Source organism: Mya arenaria, chromosome 4 (genome assembly GCF_026914265.1).
Source record: "Mya arenaria isolate MELC-2E11 chromosome 4, ASM2691426v1".
Classification (NCBI taxonomy): domain Eukaryota; kingdom Metazoa; phylum Mollusca; class Bivalvia; order Myida; family Myidae; genus Mya; species Mya arenaria.
Window position 1 is genome coordinate 64,450,541 of NC_069125.1, and position 23,234 is coordinate 64,473,774.

General features: G+C 34.1%; 2 protein-coding genes across 2 annotated transcripts; one reads left to right on the top strand and one right to left on the bottom strand.

Moving 5' to 3' along the window:
• Window positions 1–568: 568 nt before the first annotated feature.
• On the bottom strand, window positions 569–11,944 carry LOC128229659 (TBCC domain-containing protein 1-like). Its single transcript, XM_052941436.1, has 17 exons — window positions 11,841–11,944; window positions 10,116–10,229; window positions 9,659–9,720; window positions 9,401–9,463; window positions 9,000–9,097; window positions 8,564–8,672; window positions 8,289–8,358; window positions 7,935–8,010; window positions 7,479–7,572; window positions 7,175–7,241; window positions 6,274–6,394; window positions 4,978–5,074; window positions 4,711–4,759; window positions 3,537–3,616; window positions 3,163–3,285; window positions 2,731–2,867; window positions 569–1,863 (listed from the first exon to the last, which is right to left on the bottom strand). Exons 2-17 carry the CDS (start codon window positions 10,209–10,211, stop codon window positions 1,505–1,507), a joined length of 1,701 nt encoding a protein of 566 aa, XP_052797396.1. The 5' UTR covers window positions 10,212–10,229; window positions 11,841–11,944; the 3' UTR covers window positions 569–1,504.
• Window positions 11,945–14,623: 2,679 nt separating this feature from the next.
• Window positions 14,624–21,844, top strand: LOC128229899 (endoplasmic reticulum resident protein 29-like). The gene is made up of 4 exons (XM_052941801.1): window positions 14,624–14,781; window positions 19,651–19,789; window positions 20,466–20,636; window positions 20,885–21,844. Exons 1-4 carry the CDS (start codon window positions 14,668–14,670, stop codon window positions 21,226–21,228), a joined length of 768 nt encoding a protein of 255 aa, XP_052797761.1. The 5' UTR covers window positions 14,624–14,667; the 3' UTR covers window positions 21,229–21,844.
• The last annotated feature ends 1,390 nt before the right edge of the window (window positions 21,845–23,234 follow it).

The following is a 23,234-nucleotide window of genomic DNA, read 5'->3' on the forward strand; positions in this document are numbered from 1 at the left end:
ATTTTGTCACAGTGATCTTGACCTTTAATACAAGCCATGCCTGTTTCAATGGAAAAGCAAGATGTATAAACACATCGCATACTATGTCCTCCCGAGCCAAAGATATTGAACAGAAAAAAATAAATAATTTGACATTGACCTTATCTAACAAATCAAATCAAGTATCCCTATAAGAGTATGTTTTAGTAAATATGATCTTGACTATTATTTAGACAGTGACCTTGACACAACTTGCCCCAGTACATTGTATGCTTGAAGCTACATGTATATTGAAAGTTCAATCAAAGTTTTTCCTTGTTGTTGGTCTCAAATCTGTTTATTGCATGAATTTGATTTTGTAGGGTCACAGTTTTGGTTGTTCTAATCTTCTGCTACATGTACAAATGCATTTCAGAATAAAAAATTGATTTGTTAAATAATTTTACAAAATTTCTTAGTGCAATTTACATAATTATATACAGCTTATCATGCTAATCCAGCATGACACTGGCAAAACCGCATGTTGATGTATGATATGATCTAATGTGTTTTGGGGAGATTTGCTGTTTTCTGAACTTCATTGTTGTTATAAAAAAGACAAGGACAGTTAAAAGTATTCATTTGATATATTATGAAATAAATAACATTAATGTCAATATACAAATGAATCAGTGTTACAGTAATAGAACTGAGTAATTAAAATCAAAAATGTAAATAGTAAACTAAATTTGTACTAGAAATTATTTGATTATACCAGTATTTAACTCAAAGTTGTTTTTTTCTGGGATATGGAGAGAATTGTAGGTGTTGTGTTGAAGGGGTGAACATTGGAAATCTGTGAAGGCTTGTAAGAGAAACAAAGCAGATATGGCAGTGTAACAGACCAACGATTTCAAGAAAATCTTTCAGGGGGCTGCAGGGATACACAGCTGACATAAAATCCATGGCTTGAACACCCATGACTTTGAAATGTGACATTGGCTTTGAGTCTGCAAGCCTTGAAGGCAAATAGTGCACTTGGTCTAGGCTTGGTGAATATTTGACCCAAGTTTTATGAAAATCCTTCACAGGTGTAACAGATACAGATGCAGACTGGACACAAAGGTATACTCAAAATCTATGGCAAGAACCTTTGACCTTTAACTGTGACCTTGACATTGAGCTAGCATGTTTTGATGAGGTGAGCAATTAACCCAAGTTTCATGAAAATCTTTATAGGAGTTAAGGAGTTAAGGAGAAATGGAGCAGATATGAAATCTACCACTCAAACCTTTGACCTTAAACTGAAGCTGGCGGGCCTGGAATGTGTGCTCTGCATGCTTTTTTTGATGTGGTGAGCATTTGACCCAAGTTTTAGGAAAATCCTTCCATTGGGTTAGGAGATACAGAGCGGACACACAAGTGTGACATACAGACACCGGCTATATAAACAATATATCTCCTCCTGAACAAAACTACATTTAAAAATATTTCCTAAACATCAATGAACAATTTCTTCATGTAAATCAATTAAAACAGCCCATAATCAATGTTTTGCAGTTTGAGGCACAGCAAGATTATCCAGTTCTCTTTTATGGCCGGACTCTGACAACCAGATGTGGAAGCGACTCTCCACAAGCCCCTGAAACTCCTTCCTCTGTTCCCGTGTCAGCCCCGCCTCCTTCACTGTCTTCTGCCATGAGTCAATCTGCCGGTTTCTTTGGGCAATTGCCCTCTGGTACTTGCTTGGTAGGCCCCCAGGAATGGCGCGTGTGGGCCCCTCCATCTCAAAAGGCATGTTGAATGTGAAGAAGTCGGTGATTGGCATAAGTTCCCACACTGGAGTGTCCTCCTTGTGGTCTGGCCCAATACACAATGGCTGGTCCCACATGTTCCTCTGTACACCTGCAATACAAAAGGTTCGTTGTGAAAAATGAAATACATATGTAAACCTATTTTAAATACAATACAGATGTACCTGAGTTAAATGCAATACAGATGTTTGTCTGTGTTTAATGCAATACAGATGTAGTATTGTTATCAATGCAAAATGCAGATTTATTCCAGTGGTTTATACAGTACAGATGTATCTCTGTGTTTAAAAATACAATACAGATACAGTTAACTTTGTTGTCTTGCTAACATATTACTCAGCTGACATAGGTAATTTTAGAATTTTAGAATTGATAATATGCTTTCTATTACACACCCACATCTAACTATCCTGTACATCTATGCATGGCACACATTAGCACTTGATCAACTAGAAATGTGTCCATAGGACACGGATGCCCCCACTTCGATTTTTTGTCACAGAAAATAAGCCATAATGATTATTCAGGATAATCTCAAGTCTTTTTTTGCAAATAAAGGGCCGTAACTCCTAAATGACAAAAGCGATTTCCATGGCTATCGAACTTGATCAAGATATTATGGTCACAATCATGTATGTAAAGTTTGGTGAGGATTGGACACATACTTTTCAAGAATTAGATTGGAAACATATATTTTTGAAGTATTTTTGGCAAAAAAGGGCCGTAACTCCTAAATGACTAAAGCGATTTCCATGACTATCGAACTTGATCAAGATATTATGGTCACAAACATGTGTTTAAAGTTTGGTGAGGATTGGACAAACAGTTTTCAAGAATTAGATCGGAAACAATCTTCGGGACGTACGTACGTACAGACAGACAGACGTACGTACGGACAAGGGCAACCCTATATGCCGCCACTTTGTGGGGGCATAAAAAGCTGAATACAAAGCCTTACCGATGCCGGCCTCTGCCATGTGCTCCTCCAGTTTTGGGTAGTGTGTGTGGTAGGGGGCCAGCTGTATGGAGTCATTACCGCTCAGGATCACAGGGGGGTTGGGCGTTAACACATGCAGGGTACACAATGTGCATGAGCTGAAATGTAATGCTCTTCTGTACAACTGCAATCAATACATCATTTGAATAGGTTTCCCCATGTTTAATTAAACAGTAATTACACAGAATCATTTTTACCATTTTGGGTAACTAAGTATCTGAAATTAATTGGCATACAGAAAGAACATTAATGGAAAAAACAAAATATGGTATTTAAAATATGCCACAGTAACAGATTTGAATCTGCTTTGAAACGGACACAATTTGTGCTGTGTATAACCTGTTATAATCCTGAGAACAGTTTCATCTTTGAGAAAACAGATGTGTGACTAACCTGACAGTGACAATCCTGGCTGTGGCTATCAGCGTGACTGACTCGCAGTGGCTCAAGTACACATGTGTTTCCACCGGACCCAGTATCACAGTCGTGTTATGGCACTTCTCTATCGTAACTGACCTGTGATATTGATCAATAGTGTAAAAAGTAATCAGTTTCCTTATAACACAGTGATAAGAGTGTATCAATGATCAATACTGATGGTAAACAAAACCATAATTATGAAGTCAAAGTACCATAAATAAAATATTTTTCGAAACATATTATATTATGACCACATCTGAAAGTAAAAAGATCTGTTAAAAATTCTTAACAATAATCAAAGGCTTAAGTTCAGAGGTGCATTTGTACTATACCACTGAGAGACCTACCTGAGGGGAGAGAGTAGGTAAAGGAAGGCAGAGTGGCAGCGGTGGATCTTCACACTGCTGTTCTCCAGGGTACCGGAACTCTGGAATACAAACATCCATCATTTGCAGCTTGCTGATTTTAAAATATGCACCAAACACACATGAAAAGGAAGCTTAGGATCAAGCTCTTCTACCACATTTAACATTTTAAGGTAAGTGTCTACTTTCTGAACTTCCTTTGTGATTAACTAATAGTAAAAATATATTTTGATGAATTCATTTTAATACTGTTTAAGAAAACAATATCTTTCATATAAAAACCAGAGATGATTTATTTTGAAAAAGCACTTGTCTCCCCAATTGTGTGATTGCAGGTGAGAAATAATCAATGATTGACATGAAATTTGTACATTTGGACTGGAGTTGAACAAACATAGAGGTCATCTACTGGTCATGACCAACCTGCTTACCAAGTATGAAGTTCTTGGATCCAAGTATGAAATTTCTGGGTCCAAGCATTCTTTAGACATTCAGCAGAAACAAAGAGTGACGAATGGACTGGTGACCAACAAATTGTTTCTCACCTGAAGGTCACTGTGACCTTGACCTCAAACTCAAAAGGGATCATCTGCTGTCATGACCAACTGGCATACCATGTATGAAGATCATGGGTGCAAGTGTTCTTTAGTTGTTGAGCAGAAACTGTTCTTTCACCTCAACCTTGACATTTGACCTTCTGGCCTCAAAAAGGTGTCATCAACTAGTCATGACCAGCTGGCATAAAAGCGTACAAAATTCCTTGGTTCAAGTGTTATTTAGATATTGAGCGGAAAACTGTATCTCAAAGTTACCACAACTTGACCTTTGACCCTCTGGCCTCAAAATCAACAGGGTTCATCTACTAGTCATGACCAACTGGCATACCAATGATTAAGTTCCTGGGTGCAAGCGTTCTTTAGTAATTGAGAGCATACAATTTTTTTACACCTCAAGGCCACCACAACTTTAACCTTTGACCTTTTGATTCCAAAATCAAAAGAGGTTGTCTACTAGGCATGACCAACTGGCATAACATGTATTAAATTCCTTGGTGCAAGCATTCTGAAGTTATTGAGCAGAAACAAAGACTGACTGACGGGGCAAAAACAATATGTCTCCCCAGAAGAAGGGAGACATAAAAAAGTGAGAAAATTACCCTAGATATGGTCTGTTTCCCTACTTGGCTCATTATAATGATCTTGTTCCTGAAAAACAAATTGCATTTTTATGTTAAGTATTTTGTCTTTTACTTATTATGGAACAAGTATGGTATATTGAATTAGACATGTTATTTGATGTTTTAAAAACTGACATATTCTAAAACACATTTCCAAAACATAACTAATCCTTATTTTTTTTGTTAAATTTCCTAATTGTAACTACATGCACTTTTAATTGTGCTCATTAACGCGTAAGTTTGTACCCTTTGATGTGTTCCTTTGGCACAGTGTGAGCGTTGGTGGCTATTCTCCCCCTTTTGGTCTGGGTCTCCTTCCCCTCCTTGAGGTCATCACCTGCCACTGAAAACACAAGTTTTAGATATGTGAACATCACCACATCCACATAGTACAGAAAACAACAGTTTTACATGTGTATAGCACCACATTAACAGCCCTTTCTTCAGGAAACACAAATGCAGCATGATAAGTGTGGCTGTCATCTGGCACAGAAAAACAAACTTTATATATGTGAACGGTACCACATTAACATTCCCTCCTGGTAGTCACCCAGCACAGGAAAAACTTGCATATGTGAACACCCCACATAAACAGCCGGGCCAGGTGACAAATGCCTTCATTTACAGCCTCCAAATTAATTAAAAACATTAATTCTATTTTTAACTTTATAAATTAACCGTTAATTTGTTGCAATTATGTAAATTACTTAACAGCAGAAAATTCAAATTTAAAACAATATCTGAGACCGCGCACTCGACAATTCCCCCCTCCCTACAAGATAATTACCTGACTTGACTAGTAAGAGGTTAGATGGGAGCCCTTGTATAAACTTTCAATGCAATACTTCCAGTAGTATCTGAGTTATTGACTTATGTTATCTAACTTGTTTAATTAAGTAAGTTGTATAGTTGAAAACACATGTCTTAATTTTCAATGCCAAACATGATGCATTTGCTGGTATATCTACTTAAATGTGGTTACCATCAATACCTTAACCAGATTTTACACCAGTAAGTCAAATAAATAAGGGCCAACATTTGCATCTTATGCAAAATAGACTTATTTTAATTTGATACTATATCTAAGTTGGTTGTAAAGTTAGGAACACGTGTTTGAAGGTTTTCATGATGGTTATGCTGAAACATAAACTTAAATGTGGTTACATGCAAAACCTTTACCAGAATTTCTAAGTTGAATAATAAAGATATCATGTGTATATATTCAAGAGAGCGTTATGTCACATGAATAATTGAGTAAATTGGATGGTTAGGAACACTTGTGTTCAAATGCAGTACATTAAGTATTTGCTGATATATCATATATTAAATAAAATGTGCTTGCATACAAAACCTTAACCAAGTAGTGACGCAGCAGACACCAGGGTGAATAGTATAACTCTCCTTATTCTTAAAATAGTCAAGCTAAAAATGACAGAAAGCCCCCCAAAAAGCTAAAATACTGAATCAACTGTAACATCATATAATGTTAAGTATTTTTAACCATAGGGAAATGATAATAATCATCAAAGTTCAAATTCTGACCTCCCATTGGCCAAGAGAGGCGTCGGCCACTGGCAATACATGCCGATATTCCGAACGGGTTCTGTACAAGCGAGTCCTTGATCCAATTCTGCAGCAGCCGCAGGGAAAAACTCCGCATCAACTGAAATCATGAGTGCACTGTTTTACTATTTAACAATATTAACAAATTTACTTACCCCGGGTTACCTATCTTTATTCCTCATTAACAATTACTATAGCTGCAAATGAATATTAAGATTTCGTGATTAAATCAGTATCAAATCTTACAGTATATGCAAATCTATTTTTATTAGGGATGGCAACGAGTAGTAAAATTAATACTAGAGTACTCGGACGATTGTTCGATCGAGTACTCGGGTACTCGATTACTCGGAAAAATTGAGTATGTGTTCGCAAAGACAAGATTGTGTCACGGACCTATAAACCATAGGTCCGTGATTGTGTATACATGTATCGTTAATGACGTATATTGTGCGTTGGCCGTATTATTGGTCATTTTCACCTTTAAAGTAAACTTTCATTACGTATTTTAACAAAAAATGATATAAAATGAAAACAAATGTTGTTTCAGGCTTTTAATTTGTCTTATTCGTTTCATTTTATACAAGTATGCACTGCAGAAATGAACAACAATCAGAATTACAATGAAAGAAAATTAATAGCATACATAAAAATAGTGAACGAAATTCAATACGAAGTTCAGTTGTTTACTCTACAATTATTTTTTTTACTGCGTAATTGTTGTTTACCTCATTAATATTCATAATTCTTGATTTAAAATATCAACCAATCAATTGTGATAATCATTGCAAATTTTTTTTATTCATATTTTATCATCTTTACATGAAATAGTTAAGATATATTTTAAGCATGGTCCCATCAAAGATGCTCTTTTTTGTACCTTTGAGTATCCACTTTTGTGCTGGACTGTTTGCAGCATGGCAATGTCCAGAAGGGGTTGAAGTGTCCTAGAAAATGATATAAATTGTATGTTTTGTCTTTCTTTTATCAGACACCCATATTGCTGTTGATAATCACACTACAGCCATGCTGAGGATCTGTGAGCAACAGAAATCCTGTTAAAACCATGGGACGAGTCCATACTTAGCAACATTAAACTGATATGAAAACAAAATAATATCTCAATGCTTTTAATTTTTAATATCAAGGAAAAGCATAAACAAGAAACTATTGTCAGCACATACTTGCATCTGTCTATGGATCCCGCTATCACAAACCCCAGGGCATCTACCGCACCCAGGGTCAAGCTAAGATCTCCCTGGGTTGTACCGTAGGTGTCTGAAACAGGCAAAACAGGAATAGGCTTCAATATCATCAAAAGGGTAAGAAAATGATGGTGAACATCTGAACTCGAATAACAATTGGTCAGTTTTAGTTCCAAAACAAAACGAAGAACAATCAAGCAGTTGCCAATGTTTTTAAATTTTATCCCGTTGGAGAAGGGGCATTACTCCAAAATATTTTAAATTGATGGACCTTGCTAGACATGTATTTAATGTCATTGGTAACATGTTGACTGACTTTTTGTAAATATATTGGAACTGTTTTTGATTTATGGCTCAAGGTTATAGTTTTCGCATGCCACAGCTGCCAAAGATACCACAGCTATGAAAGTATCTGGACTATTGAGAAAACCATACCATATTCAATGAGAAGCTCAAGAACTTCATGGATGTTGTTCTGCAGAAACACCATATGGCTATGGTCATCCAACACCTGAAGCGATCATCACAATTAATAACAACCTAACTCTTATAAATGACAAGATCATGCTGTAATATCTTGAAATAGAGATATATGATAGTTTAACTTTAAATACAGGTCTAGTGGATACAGCCATTGACTATTTATAAGCAATGAAGCTACATGTACAATTGTACATCATGAAAGTTTCAAATTAAGAAAAACTGTACTTTACAGAAAATATACCACAATAGATCAAGACTATTTTATGTACATGTACATGTATGTACTTAAGACATGTAGACAATGACCTTGTTGTTGCTGCGAGGTGTTGACCTGCCGCTGGAATCAAGGTCGGGGGAGGAACACCGCGTTGGCCATCTGGGGGATAGGTCAAGGACAACCAAATGATCAAAAGGTTTACCACAGCATTTGTTTCATTGTTTTCTCTCTATAACTGCTTCAAGAACTAAAAACCTCAATGCCTAAACATACTTCAAAGCATAGCCCACAGTAACATGTAAGTGTTAATTTGTGAACATACTTGAGGCAATAAATGTGTATGCCGTAAAGTTTGGAAGGATACTCATCACCTGCCACAAGGGAGGCTTTCAGTGAGACTTTGTTGAGCTGCTGGATGTAGAGAAACAACACAAACTTTAGGGTCCCCACTCTCACTTTGTTCTTCAATGCATCTGCAAGAGACATCACATCAGTCTGTAATAATTTATAATTATAGACTCACTTTTAGGGGATTTCATAAGCATTGCTTCATTAATATTTTAAACAATTGTTTTGTAAATTTTATTGTGTTAAAAATGCAACCTATGTAGAGGTTATACACCCGCCAAGAACCTAAGATGAAATTAAAAAGTATGACTACCAGTATTAACAATCAAATTATTGTCTGCAGAAATAAATCATCACAATTGAAAACAATCAACAGTGGAAACAAAATATGTCCTTAAGGATCAGTTTTATGATTTCTAAGTAGGGATATAAAAGAACTATGCTTGAAGTACCTTGGACCACCTCACTGCCCTCAGCAAACTTCTGGTCCCACTCGAGCCTCTCAGCTGGTGATGTATTCTCACTTAGAAGGTGACAGGTCGCAAAATACCTGCCAAATTAAACTAATCATCATATTTGTTTCCTATTTTTCTTACATTTATTAGTTTCACGGTTATTCAAAGTAAAAACAAGAGATTAGAGGTCTAGAAAAAGATGAGAGTTGTCTAGTGGTATAGGTGTCCACCTCTTACCCAGGAGTTTGTGGGTTTGATTCCCACCAGGGTGAGATTGGGTGAGTATAGATGTCCGCCAAAAGTACATTCATGTCACAGAAATGGATATTTTGCTCATATAGGCTAATTTAAACTAAAGCTTAAAGATGGAATAGGCCTGACAGGGTAAGCTTACTTACAACCATGCAAGTTCTTCAGAGAGGTGGAGTTTGTTGCACGCTATATGTCTCCACACTGAGTAACTGTGAATAAAAACAATGAGACATTACCATGATATAAAGTACAAAATAAGAAAATAAACAATCTCTGCATTACGCCAATTAAATAATGCTTCATTTATAGCAGTTTTAGTACCGTAAAATAAGGGACCATGTCCATAATTTTCAGTGATATTTAATCATGGATATTTTTATCTTGAAAACTTGAATATAATTCACCTTAGTTTTGGGAATCCAGTTTCACCTTTGTTTTTGGCATATATTACAATCTTCTTGATATTCTGAAACAAAAGGATACCTGTTAATAGGTGATGGTATTTGACTACTCTTCAGACACAGAGTACCAGTTATCATTAAGAAACTTTAAAGACTGGATAGAAATGAGTAGCCCAAAATCAACATGGGTATCCTAATAATCTAAAATATTCAGCTACAAGTTTTCTTGTTTCTATTAATTTTATGTCCAAATAAAATAACTTTGAACAGTAAAGATCAACTGAGGTCGTGTGTGACCCATCTGCATCATTCACTTTCTGTACTTCAATTCAATAGTGTCAGTAAAATAATTTCCTTACCTCATACAAATATCTGACATGTATACATGTATATTCGAACAAAGAAGATTTAACTCCCTATATTTTTGCGTGAAAACCTTATCTAGAGATTATAGCCTTACATTGAAGTTGAGTCTTGGGTGTGGAGCAATATGCAAGGCGCCATAACTGAATGGTTCTGCTCTCACCCACAAACTGACATTGGTCTCTCCAGCCATTGCATATCACGATATTCCCTGGAAATTACAATGCTTTATTTAACAGAAACAAAAATTGCAGCATAAAAAATATTATGCATAATAGTAAACTGTATAGTTATCTGTTAAAAGAAAGGTGTCAACACATCAACACACATTCCATCAACACCTCATGTACCATGGGTTATCGACTGAAAAAGTTTGTGTTTAATTATTTTTCAGAATTTGGTAGTTTAGTTAGACATGAATAAATGAATTACTATGACACATTATTCTTTAAAGTCAACAGTCAGGATTGCTACAGATTGTTATGGATTACATGATTTGATCTTGAAAAGCTTCAATTCATAACGCTAAATCATAAAATCATAGGATTGCAGAGAAAACAACATAATGCTAGTCCAAGTGAGTTGTCCTTATGAGTACCTAAAGGTATGAAACGTAATAGGGTACAGGAGATAACCAGCTGTAAGGTATCACAGGCAGACATAAAATAGCAAGATCATTGGTAACCTGCTACTGATAGTTGTATATTGTCTATATGTTTACAACAATATTGGAGGCCTGCTACAGAAATGAAATTAATGGAAATTGATTGTGATTGGCAGATTTTGTCTCAAACAGCTTCAGCTGTCATTGGTCACTAGTTATAATAACTTTTATTGAATATTTGAAATACTATATTTTCATTGATTTTGTTGAATATACATACCTACTTTTTAAATATGTTAAATCTTTCAATATGGCTTTGAACATTTTAGAAATCTGACTAATGACAGTTAAGAAATGACTGAAGAAATTTAATAAATATGGCTCCTGTGTTACAAACCAACTCTGTCCTGAGAAGATAGCACTCAGTCCTTGTCTTCGATCACTTATTGTTTCGAACCATACCCAGAACACTCTTTTCCCACTGGGTTTACTTAACTGAATTTCTAGGGTAGCCACAATAATGCGCGTTAAGAGAATTTTTTAACATTTGGATATTCATTTTGTTCCCTAAACGCCACAAGTGGACTATTTCATATCAATGTAAAATATATTCTTCAACTGTAACTTACTCCACAATACTTAACACTTTACTGTTAAATAAAAACACAAAAGTTACACTTTAATTATTTTAGCCAATTCCTTTACTTATTATGGATACACATAAGTTTTTAATGAAACACAAATAATTAGTTTAATTTAGATCGACTTTGTCAATAAAGCATCGCCATTTTGAAACCATCTAGCAAGTGCCAGTTATCTTTCCGCTCAATGTACAATTAACTAGACTTTTAAGTGTAGGTATCACTTTTTAAATTTATTTTGTGTCACACCAAATACCTTACCTTCTAAAATCATTTTAAACTTATGGCTTTTATCGAATTACTTAAGCAAATCATTATAGGAGTACCAGTAAGGCACTAAATCATACAACTATGTTCAAGACACTGTGCCTGTAACTGAACAGTATTAGCATATGAGAGATAAATAATGGTGCGAAACAATGTGTGTACAAAATAAAATGACTCCCAACTGTCAAAATCGAGTTCACTGACATGTTAAACCGCATTTACTATCTAGACAAAATGTAGGGACGTGGATCGATTGAACAGTTTTTAACTCCAAAAAATCATATATTAGTATTTTAACCTGTAACCATACCAGTATCGTGTGAGAATTGAGGAAATGTTGGCGCTGAATGTGTTTCATCAAGAATTTGTTTATACGGAAGTGCTAAGCCGGGAAACACTCCAACAGGGTCCCTAGACTTACCGAAATACGATTATTTACCGAAAGACGGATAAAATTACCGAAATACGCATGAAAGTTACCGAAAGACGCCTTCTAATGCATTTATTTTTAAATAATCTTGTATATATAATGATTATACGCATTGTAGCCAAAAATTACAAAATAATATTTAGAAATAATGACTTTATTGACAAAAGAATTTCCCTTTTTTAGTCAAATAGAGTTATCTCCCGTCGTAAAGTAAACCTGGGAGGAAAAGTGCGCCCGGTGTGGGGCTCGAACCCACGACCGCCGGAACACTAGCACGGCGCTCCAACCAACTGAGCTAACCGGGCGGCTGGTTCTTACCCACACACACTACACTCCTCCCCCAATTAACCTTTTAGGCCGACGGAGGCACTCCTGCCGTTTACCGCTGCCACCAGTAAAGTAAACCTGGGAGGAAAAGTGCGCCCGGTGTGGGGCTCGAACCCACGACCGCCGGAACACTAGCACGGCGCTCCAACCAACTGAGCTAACCGGGCGGCTGGTTCTTACCCACACACACTACAGTCGTCAACCGAAATACGATTTATGGATATGGTTAAACTGGAGTAAACATGATAGAAATTTACCGAAAGACGCTTGCTATTGTATCTATTTTTAATATTCATATATATTTGATGATTTTACACATTGTAGCCAAAAATTATAAAATGATATCTAGAAATAATGAGTTTTTTGACAAAAGAATTTCCTTTATTTAGCCAATAAGAGTATTCTCCTGTTCTCAACCGAAATACGATTTATTGATATGTTAAAGGTTAAGTAAGAACATGACAAAAATATACAGTTAACTTTATTTTTCATCATTTCTCTACATACATGACACATACATTTGATAAACATCGAACATGGAAGGCTGCATAAAACATAAGTCATACACATAATAAAATTACATGAAATATTGAACGCTGCAAATACAAAATAAAATGATTAACTTACAATATGTATTTAAATCATTGACAAAGACATATACATGTTAATGACAAAAGCTATGGTAAATGTACATTGAAAATTCACCTTGTGTTACAAACAAATGTGTCAGACATACAAACAATAATGTTTTATTATTATGTGCAATATTTATTATTAACTATGTAGATATCTTCATCGTTGAAATCAAACAGTTAAAGTTAAAATACTTTATTTTTTTATGGTTTAGCATGGTGCATTAGAAATAATAGCCTGCATTTCCAGTGTCTGCAATGGATTTGGACTAGTCTTCTGACGTACGTGTCCCTACAATGGCAGACCTTAACTCTTTGAATTGACCTTCAACTAGCTCATTGGACAGGTGAACAAACTTTGTGAATGGTTGTGACCTCCAATCCACAGTTTGTTTTAGGACATTGTTAATGGACTCGCAATTGTTGTTTGTCCAGTTTCAGTTCCAATGACCAATTTGTCGGAACTGACTCCTAACTTGACATGAACCCAATTCCTACAATTAGAACAATGTATGCACTGATCACTACTACAGTCAACAACACATATTGCACAAGGAAACTCATCCATCATTAATGATTTCAGAGTGTAAAGTTCTATTAATTTGGACTTCTTTAATACTCACAGCAATAACTTACGTTTTTACTCGCGATTGTTATTTATGAATCTTCAAATGAAGCCGTCAATTTGTGTGAAAATCACCCGCAATTATAAATGTACACGTAATGCGGTCCTTTAATGCGTAATTATTATGGTATTTACTCAACACGTGTCACAGAGCCGAAAAGGGTTTACCCAAATTAACACACTTTCAATAATACCAAACTGTCCCCCAAAAACCGTGCCGCTACTTTGTGGGGTGTCATATACCGGGTGATAATTATGTTGTTTTAAACATCGCCTGATTTTGTGTATTTGGTGTGGTCTGGTTATTAGTGTCCATAAGTAAGCTAATTTATCTGAAGATGAACAAAAATTAAAATTTGAAAGCCCTGAACTATACTGTAGATCTAAGTTAATTTAAAAGAAAATGATTTGAGCGACATTTTCGACCTATTTCAAAGGCAATGTTTCAAGTATATTCCAAAATACTTTCAAATGCTGTTTATTGATCTAACATTTCCATAAGAATATAAATTCTATTATTTGAATCCAAATTCATAATCATTTTCATAATACAACAACTAATAAGTTATTTTTTACCTGCGTTAAATCGTCTTTCTGTTGGCGAAGGGAGACAACTATTTCACTGACATATTGTCTTTATTCAATTGAACAATAATTAAATATTTTCATGAACTTTTTCATTTTTATGAGTGTGTTTTAGTTATATGAATATTATGAGATCATCATTAATTGGAATAATTGATTATTTTGGAAGCTTTTATCTGTCTTTCGGTTGGCGAGTCGGCACGCGGAATTCGATCTCGAACACTGAAATTTCAACTGCCTATTACATCATTATATTTTAATATTTTTCTCTAAAATTTTGTTTGGTAATGTATTTGTATAATATTAATATAAAAACAATAAAATAAATGCATTAGAAGGCGTCTTTCGGTAACTTTCATGCGTCTTTCGGTAATTTTATCCGTCTTTCGGTAAATAATCGTATTTCGGTAAGTCTAGGGACCGACTCCAACAAAATGAACCAATCAACACTTCAGTAACAAACCTACAGCAGACAAAAACTTCCGGTAAAAACAACTCCTGATTTTCATTGGTCCACATCATCAAAATAGAAAGCAGCATGTTTTGGAAGATGACAATGTTGTTAATTTTGGCAATTTTTGCCTTTTTTAGCGCAGTTAGTGCTGATGTCGTGAAAGGAGCAGTTCAACTCAATTCCGGCGTTTTTGACAAGGTAATTGCACCAAGCACATCAAAATGTAATCAAATGATTTGTGCAATAAAATCTGAAATTGAAAATAAAGAAATGTCAAACTCAAAACCTAAAAAAGAACAAAGAATAACCGCTGGGGTTTGAATGGATAAACATTCAGAACAGAAGTTCCCCATTAATGCATGATGGACATTATATTGTCCGAAAGCTCACTCAAGTTCATGTTGTACTACTGTATAAATCTTATCTTTTGATATATAACTGATAACAATAAATGCTTAATAAAGAGTAATATATTTAGGGCACTTGCATAATGTATAGAGTTTTCATGTTTTGACTTTTAGAACTATGGCGATTGGGTACAATTGGCTTTCTTTTACAAAAATTAAATTCAATAAATGTTATTGTTTTTGAAAAAAGCTCATCTCACCACTGGGAACAAAGATGGACTTTATGTAGAATATCATTGCGTAAATATGAAAATAAGGTTATCTTTGTGAAAATATAGGTAATTTTTGTGAAAATAAGATATTTAATAGCAAGTTTTTTTATAAACTAGATTTCAAATTTAGGTGATAGTTAAAACAGGCCTTTTTCTATAGTAAAATATATGATGTTTTTCCCTAACTGTCATGATTTATTGCGATGGATATTTACACACCAAGGATTGATATTTCAGACTTTTCAGGTTTTTTGAAAGGGAGAAGAAACTAATATTTTAATAATTTCCTCATTGCAGAAGACGGAAAAGCTTGTTCTTTTGACTGTTAAATTTCCTGATTTTTTATGTAAAGCAATGATTTTTTCTCATAATGGCATATTTTGCAATGCAAATTTTCCCAAAATTTCTAGGTTTTTTTTTCTCAAATTTGGTAGAAAAAAGCCTGTTATAAACCCTTTCCCTTTAGCAAATATGCAAGTGGCTAGATAAGACCTCCCAGTCAATTGCCAACTTTCTGATGAGCAGTCCTTATTACGAATATTTGGAAAGTGCAAATACCTGGTATACTGGTATGGCAGATTTCACGTTTTGGTGACCAAAAAGTTCCCGGCGAATATTGATTTTTAAAATTTATTGCAGATTTGTGATTTCAACATAATCTTTTACAGCAATATCTTATCTATCATATTTTAGAACATTTGCAATGATTTATTCATGCATTTTTATAAAAAAAAGAATTTTGTATCACCATACCATTTGTGCTAGTGTTACAATATTGCCGGTAAAAACTTGTTTTTTTTTATATTTTGATCCAAAGAAGTATTTTGTCTTGCACTAAATGGTTCATTTATCTATAAAACAGATTGTACAGACAAAAAATAAAGATTGTTTCGTTTTTCTCAAATAAATTTATTGAAACAAACCCTAATTGGACAACAAGACAGAAAATGCTTTCTGCAAACATAGGTTTTCTTTTTATATCAGATCAGATAAGCTATAAACATAAATGTTTTGTTGTGGTAATATAAATGTCTCTAGTATGGTGCAATTATCATTACCTTTGATATTAAACATATATATTATAAATTGCTAATTGCAGTATGTGCTAGTGTTACCACAAAACAGAATGAGTAACATTAGCAGTATGTCACATTAGCAGTTGGACAGAATGTTTCACAACAAATTAAAATACAGACCTACCACAGACTGTTTGAGCTTGATACAGTATAAAACAAACTATATAAATGATTGATAAACACGGTCAATTGATAATCACAAAAATTCTTAATTCTGTCCAATAAATAACGATATCAAACACAAAAGCGGTATGAATTCAATATAAACTACGTACCTAATGAATGAATACTTACAAACGATACTTTACAGACGACATTGTTATGTTGGAATAATTGACTCTGGGAAAGTCATCAAATTTCAACGATTTTCTTGCTTTATTAAGCGCTTGTCTTAATGCTAGCGTGACATAATGTTAACGTTACATTGAAGGACAGAATGAGCCAAACTTGGATTAAGTTTTTATCAACGGTATTCACCACTTTTTTTATCATTTCAATGTCAACTGTGAACCAGTCCAATATAAAAGTAATCGCTACCCGGATGTTAACCCTCAGTCGGTGTAAATTATTCACGAATAGAAAAGGTGCTATCGTCATGCTAAAATGGGACAGAATCGATTTTGAGTAACATTAACACATTTTTAGACCTAAAAAACTTTATGATCGGGAATGACCAATTTCTTGTTACGTGCAATACTGTTTTTATCCGACACGTAGTCTTTGTTTTCAGTGATTTAATAAAGGTGTGTTTAGGCTTAAAACAGTTAGCAGTGGATCATGTCTGCTAATGTTACACAACAATTCGAGGACAGATTACCGTAACGTTATCACCATGCGCAATTACCGAAAATTTAAGTATATTTGAACGAAATGCAATCATTTTAGATATATTATTGTTTTAATTAACATTTCTTGCAAACATTATTCAACAGACAAGAATAAAATACTTACCAGATGTTACTGAAAAGCATCCTCAAAAAAGTGGTATATTGGTACCGGGAAGATTTTCTGTCTTTTTTGTCCTAAATATCGGCATATTTTTACATTTTTTTACCTTATTTAACACAATATTTTCATTATTTTAATACAAATCACTTCTATTAGGTGTTCTTATTGGGTTGGGAAAGGCAATTGCTGTATATATGACGTTGACATGCAATAACAATAAATGAAAGCAAATGGGCTAAATAATTGCCTTTTTTGTGAAATCTGCCGTATGGCCTTTAGATCAATATTTCTCACAATATGTGCCCAATTCTTTTTTTAAAAAAAGGACTCTTATATAAGCCATGACAGACAGACATAACACAGTAGTGGCACATTTTAGAGTGATTTTTAGCTCTACTGGCCAAAGCCCAGAAGAGCTTATGTGATGGTAATGTGTACTTGATATGTGTGTCTGTAAACAATTGCTTGTGAACACGATACAGTCTTCAGTTTTGATTGTATCTCAATGAAACTTGTACAGTATTTAGATGTCCATCAGAGCTTGGTTCCTTTCGAAAACCAGCCAGATCAGCCCATGCATGCCTACATTATGGGCCTTGAAAGTTTATAAAAATGCTATTTTTAGCTAAGTCTATTTATTGCCAAGTCTACATGAGCGAAGTCTATTTTAAGCCAAGTTTACAAGTCAAATCTAGGATTAAAGGGAGACAACTTGCTTTTTGGTTCTGCAGTTGAGATTTCAAATTACTCTCCCTTGTTCTTGTTGAAAGGCCAGAGGCCATTTTTAGCTCTATTGGCCAAAGTGTCTGTCGTTCACGCATCCATATAAACACAATTGCTTGTGAATGTTTGTTCAAATTATGCTCCTGGGATCATAACTGGCCATCCCCCGGGGTTCACAGGTTTGGTATACTTAAATTGGGAATGTTTAAAAATCTTTTTGTCTGAACAGCTATGCAGACCCTTTCTATTTTGAATAAGGCATAATTTAGTGGTCCGCTACCATGGTTGTTTAAATTATGCCCCTGGGGTCAAAACTGGCACTGCCCCGGCGGTCACAAGGTTCCTAGAGACTTATTTTAAGAAATATTTTCAAAATCTTGTTTCAAACCACAAGGCTCATACCTTTGATATTTGTTGTGGAGCATCATATGATGACCATCTAGCAAAACAGTTGAAATTATGCCCCTGTGGCCAAAGCCGCCCCAACCCCTTTTGACCTACTTTTTTTATTTTTAAAGCTACAGCAATGAAATTTTGACCATGTGTACAGTTTTGCAAATGAGCATCAATGTTGTCCTCGAATGACCTTGACTTTGACATCTTGATCCAACTTTTTTTATTTTCAAAGCTTCAGAAATGAAATTTTGACCATGAGTACAGTTTTGAAAGCAAATAATTTTTTTCGTCAGATGACCTTTACTTAGCACATTTTAAAATAGGTCATGCAACTAATCTGCTTACAACACTTTCTGTCCTCAGAAGTTGAACGTGCAACGTTTTCAGCTTACCCAAACACAAAACGTGAACTATATGTTTGTTACCTATTACCCATACACACAAGAGCCATGCCAGTAGAGCCCTCATGGGCCTCTTGTTTAATTTAACTATGATAATTAGTCTCCGGTGAAAGAATTTATAAAGTACTTTTTATATCTTTAAAAAATACATGTTTTATTTCGCTATTTTTAACTCAAGTTGGAACACATGAAACGTACATTCGTAAATGTTTTCAAATATAATTAGTAAGATTTAGTAACAGAAGTAAGTATATTTCCAGGTGAATTTAAATTGTTGATTTTAAGCTCATTTGAATTAAATTGCCAAATTTATAAATACAATATCCTCCAATCTGTTTATAATTCATTCAGCTGTGCAAAGTATAACATATGCAGTGTCACGACTATAAAGAAATTGCTCGTTCAATGCCAGGACTTTTCTCAAAAAAATTAATTAAAAAATCACGTACATCATATTTTTTGCGTAATAACCTTATTTTCATCTTTTGCTTATAACTTTGCAAAGTTTTGAAGTCCTTTTTTGCTAGAAAGTAACTTTATTTTCTTATTTTGGAAAAAATCCTATTTTCACCAAAAAATGACTTCATTTGAGAAAAAACCCTTATTTTTGCGGAAATTACCTTATTTTTGTATTTCACTCATATGTTACATTGGAGTTAAGTTGGGTATAGAATGCTCCAAAGCTAATCACTGAGATAATACCCCATGTCTGTTTTTCAGTAAAAAGGTCAAGGTATTGTTATACAATATGTAGCTTGGTGTGGTCATCAGATGAATCGCTTATTTAAGATAAATAAACAATGTGGAAATTAAAAATAATTGCCATGCTTTGAAAACATTGTTAGCATCAATATCTTAGACACTAAATTGAATGAACTTAAAAAATATACGTTTTATGTTCTAGATTGTTGATAAACACAAAGCAGTGCTGGTGAAGTTTGATGAGACTTATCCATATGGGGATAAACAGGATGCATTTAAGAAAGTTGCAGAGGCCTGTATAAGCCAGAGTGACCTGCTTATTGCTGAGGTCCAAGTTGCAGGTTAGCTTATTGAATAAGCATTACTTTATAATTATTGAAATGATGCTGAGTAACCTGATTTTAATATTTATTACTGATAAACCAACAAGGAGTGTGAAACAAAATGGCGCATGGCCTTAGATTCTTAAACAAAGTACTGTCTTCAGCATCATTTCAATAATTCAATTCATAAGAACAAAACCATTATTATTCAAAAACTGTTGAATACATCATACTTATTTACTATACTTTCTATAGTCCAGGTCCTTATAATGAACTCTTTAGTTGTGAACTGTAATAAATGATTATTTTCTTCATTTTATATTATGAACCTTTCAGTAGTTGATTGTAGGTTTAGACCTGTCCTCCTATTTGGATTTTTCTCGTTTTGCTCTTATCATGTTTAATAGGTAAATAGTAGTTGCATTAAAGCTAAGGTGAAAAACCTGAAAGGCGCATTTAGAAACAGTATTAAAGTCATAAACATTTTATTTTTAGTCAGAATTGGATGAAATGTTTACCAAAAATGTGCATATTTCTATCAGATCAAGTGCTGGGGGAAAATGTAAAGAATAAACCACAAAGCATTTCATGACAAGGTTTTACCATTTATGCTGTTCTGCAACACTTTAATCCTAAATGCATTGCTTTCAAGCAATAAACACCATCTTATACTAACAGTTTCACTACTTAACAGATTATGGTGAGAAGGACAACATGGATCTTGCTGAGAGGTTTAAGGTGCCAACAAACAAGGATGCACACCCGACCTACTTACTTTTCCTGCAGGGCAGAGATGAACCAGTCAAGTATGAAGGCGATAAGCTTCAAGCTGACGACATCAAGAAGTTTATCATGAAAGAATCAGGTTTGTATTTTGATTAACTATTAAACTGCTGTGGATTTTTAAATAACTATTTTAATTAAAATGAATTTATTGAAAAACCTGTCCTGTTTGAATTTAATTTTAGTCCTGTATTGTGGTACATAATTATACAAGTAAAAATCAAAGATGAATCTTACAAGTTCAGTAATTGGATAAGTTGCTTAAACCTGAAACAATTCTCAGACATTATAAACTGTTGTTGCTCTAACAACTTTTGTTCTTTTTTTCAGGTTTGTGGATTGGACTGCCTGGCTGCCTTGAGCAGTTTGACGTCCTCGTAAAGCAGTTTTTCTTGCCCTCGGCCAACAGGGATGAGCTCATCGCACGTGGAGAAGAGCAGGCAAAACTCCTCTCAAAGGACGTAGAGAAAACATCATCTGACATGTACATTAAAATCATGAAGAGAGTTGCTGAAAAGGGCACAGGTTTTGTAGACTCGGAGATTGAAAGGCTGGAAAAACTACGCTCTGGAAAATTGAGTGATAAGAAAAAGGAGCAGTTAGCGGATAGGCTCAATATTTTGGCTACATTTAGTGTTAGTTTGGCTCAATCTGGAAAAAAAGATGAATTGTAACAGAAAAGAAAACATGATTTTTAAAATTGTTTTGTGCAAATCTACGAAGATCTTCATAATCAAAATCCTAGATTTGGTTTGGTATCCTAATTGTTAATTTGTACATCAGGTTCTTTTGGGGGAATATACTTCTTCCAATTGGAAACATTTGATAATATTGTTTATACAAGGTGAAAACCACTATGTTATGGTATTTTTCAATACATTTCATCAATTGTTATTTAATCTTTTTCATGTTTTTATGCAGTAGACAGCTTTTTATATATTTTGTTTGTATAGAGTTATGGGTCTATAAATCAGCATTTGTCTTACACAGGAAGTGCTCAAGATTATCTTGTTTTAAGCATAGTCTAATCAAGTTCTACTAGTATTTGAATTGTCTGAGTAATTATTGATACACTATTATAACTATAAATGTTTAAATTGCATGTTTGTGTACTAGTAATTGAAATGTTATGAATGGATGGATGAAATGGTGTTTTAAAATGTGTGTAAATTTGTTCAAAACTGATTCCAATCCACAGCCAGATTGATTTTAATGTTGTTTGTTAATGAATCTTGTCATGTCTTGTAAAGAGGGCATAATTCAATCAATAAAGCATGTATGGAAATGTTATTTCCCTTTGTTAATCTTTTTAACCAATGAGGTTTTCAGTGAAACCAGCTTAATGAATCAATAATTGGTTTCCACCCAATTACTTAGCAAGTCCAATTACTTAGCAAATTAACATTGATTGACAGTGAATAAATTTGATGTGTAGGTTGCATATGTGAAGAGCTCGCTTGGGATTGCTTTTGAGGGTCAAGGGTCATTGTTACTAAATAGAAAAATGGTTTGCACCCATTAACTTTACTTAGCAACATTGATAGTGATGAAACTTGGTAAGTAGGTAGTTTATGCGAAGAGCTTGCTTGGATTGCTTTTATGGGGGATGGGTCAAGGTCAAGGTCACTGTTTATAAAATGGTTTCTGCCCAATAACTTGAGTTAGCATTGGTGGATAGTGATGAAATTTGATTTGTATGTAGCTTATGTAGAGCTAGCTTGGGATTCATTTTGAGGAGGTCACTGTTACTAAAAATGAAAATTGGTTTCTGCCCCAAAACTTTAGTTGGGGATAAAATCGATAGTGATGAAAATTGGTGAGTAGGTAGCTTTTGTGAAGAATTAGCTTTATATTGGGTTGGGTCAAGGTTACTAAAAATAGAAAAAAAGTTTTCCAACCAATAGAAATTAAGTTAGGATTGATGGAAGATGAATAAACTTGGTGTGTAAGGTAGCTTATGTGATTGGATTTGATGGAAGTTGGGTCAAGGTTACTAAAGTTAGATAAACTGTTTCCGCCAAATACCTTTAGTCAGGATTGATGGATTGTGAACAAACTTGGAGTGTAGGTAGCTTATGTAAAGATCTAGCTTTGGATTACTTTTGAGGGAAAAAAATAGAATAACTTTAGTCAGGATTGATAGATAGTGAATTAACTTGGCATGATATATGTAATAGTTTTGTATCTTAATTTACTTTTTATTTTAATCAAGATTTTCAAGATTTTATTTAGATCATGGGTTATTACAACCATGTGATCAGAACAATAGCACTTTAACAAACAATTAATTAAACATATAAATATAAACAAAGTAGACATATAGGAAATACTAAGACAAATAAGTCGTATTGTTTTGAAGGAGAATGACTATTTGACATTAGATAAAAGGGACTTACAAAATATAGCCAATTTAATAAGTTCTTTTTTGCTTTTACTGTTCATTAATTGATCTGACTTGATACAATTAGAGTTACGACAAAAGTACAATTTAATATTTTTCTTTCTATCGTCTGAAAAATGTTGACATTCAAACAAGTAATGAAATTCATCACCTAAACGATTACTACTACACAAATGACATGTTCTACGAAATCTCTCAACATTTTGACCACACCCTACTTCAATAGGAAATTTGTGATTCATAATTCTAAATTTAAGCAAATACAATGAAAGATTCTTC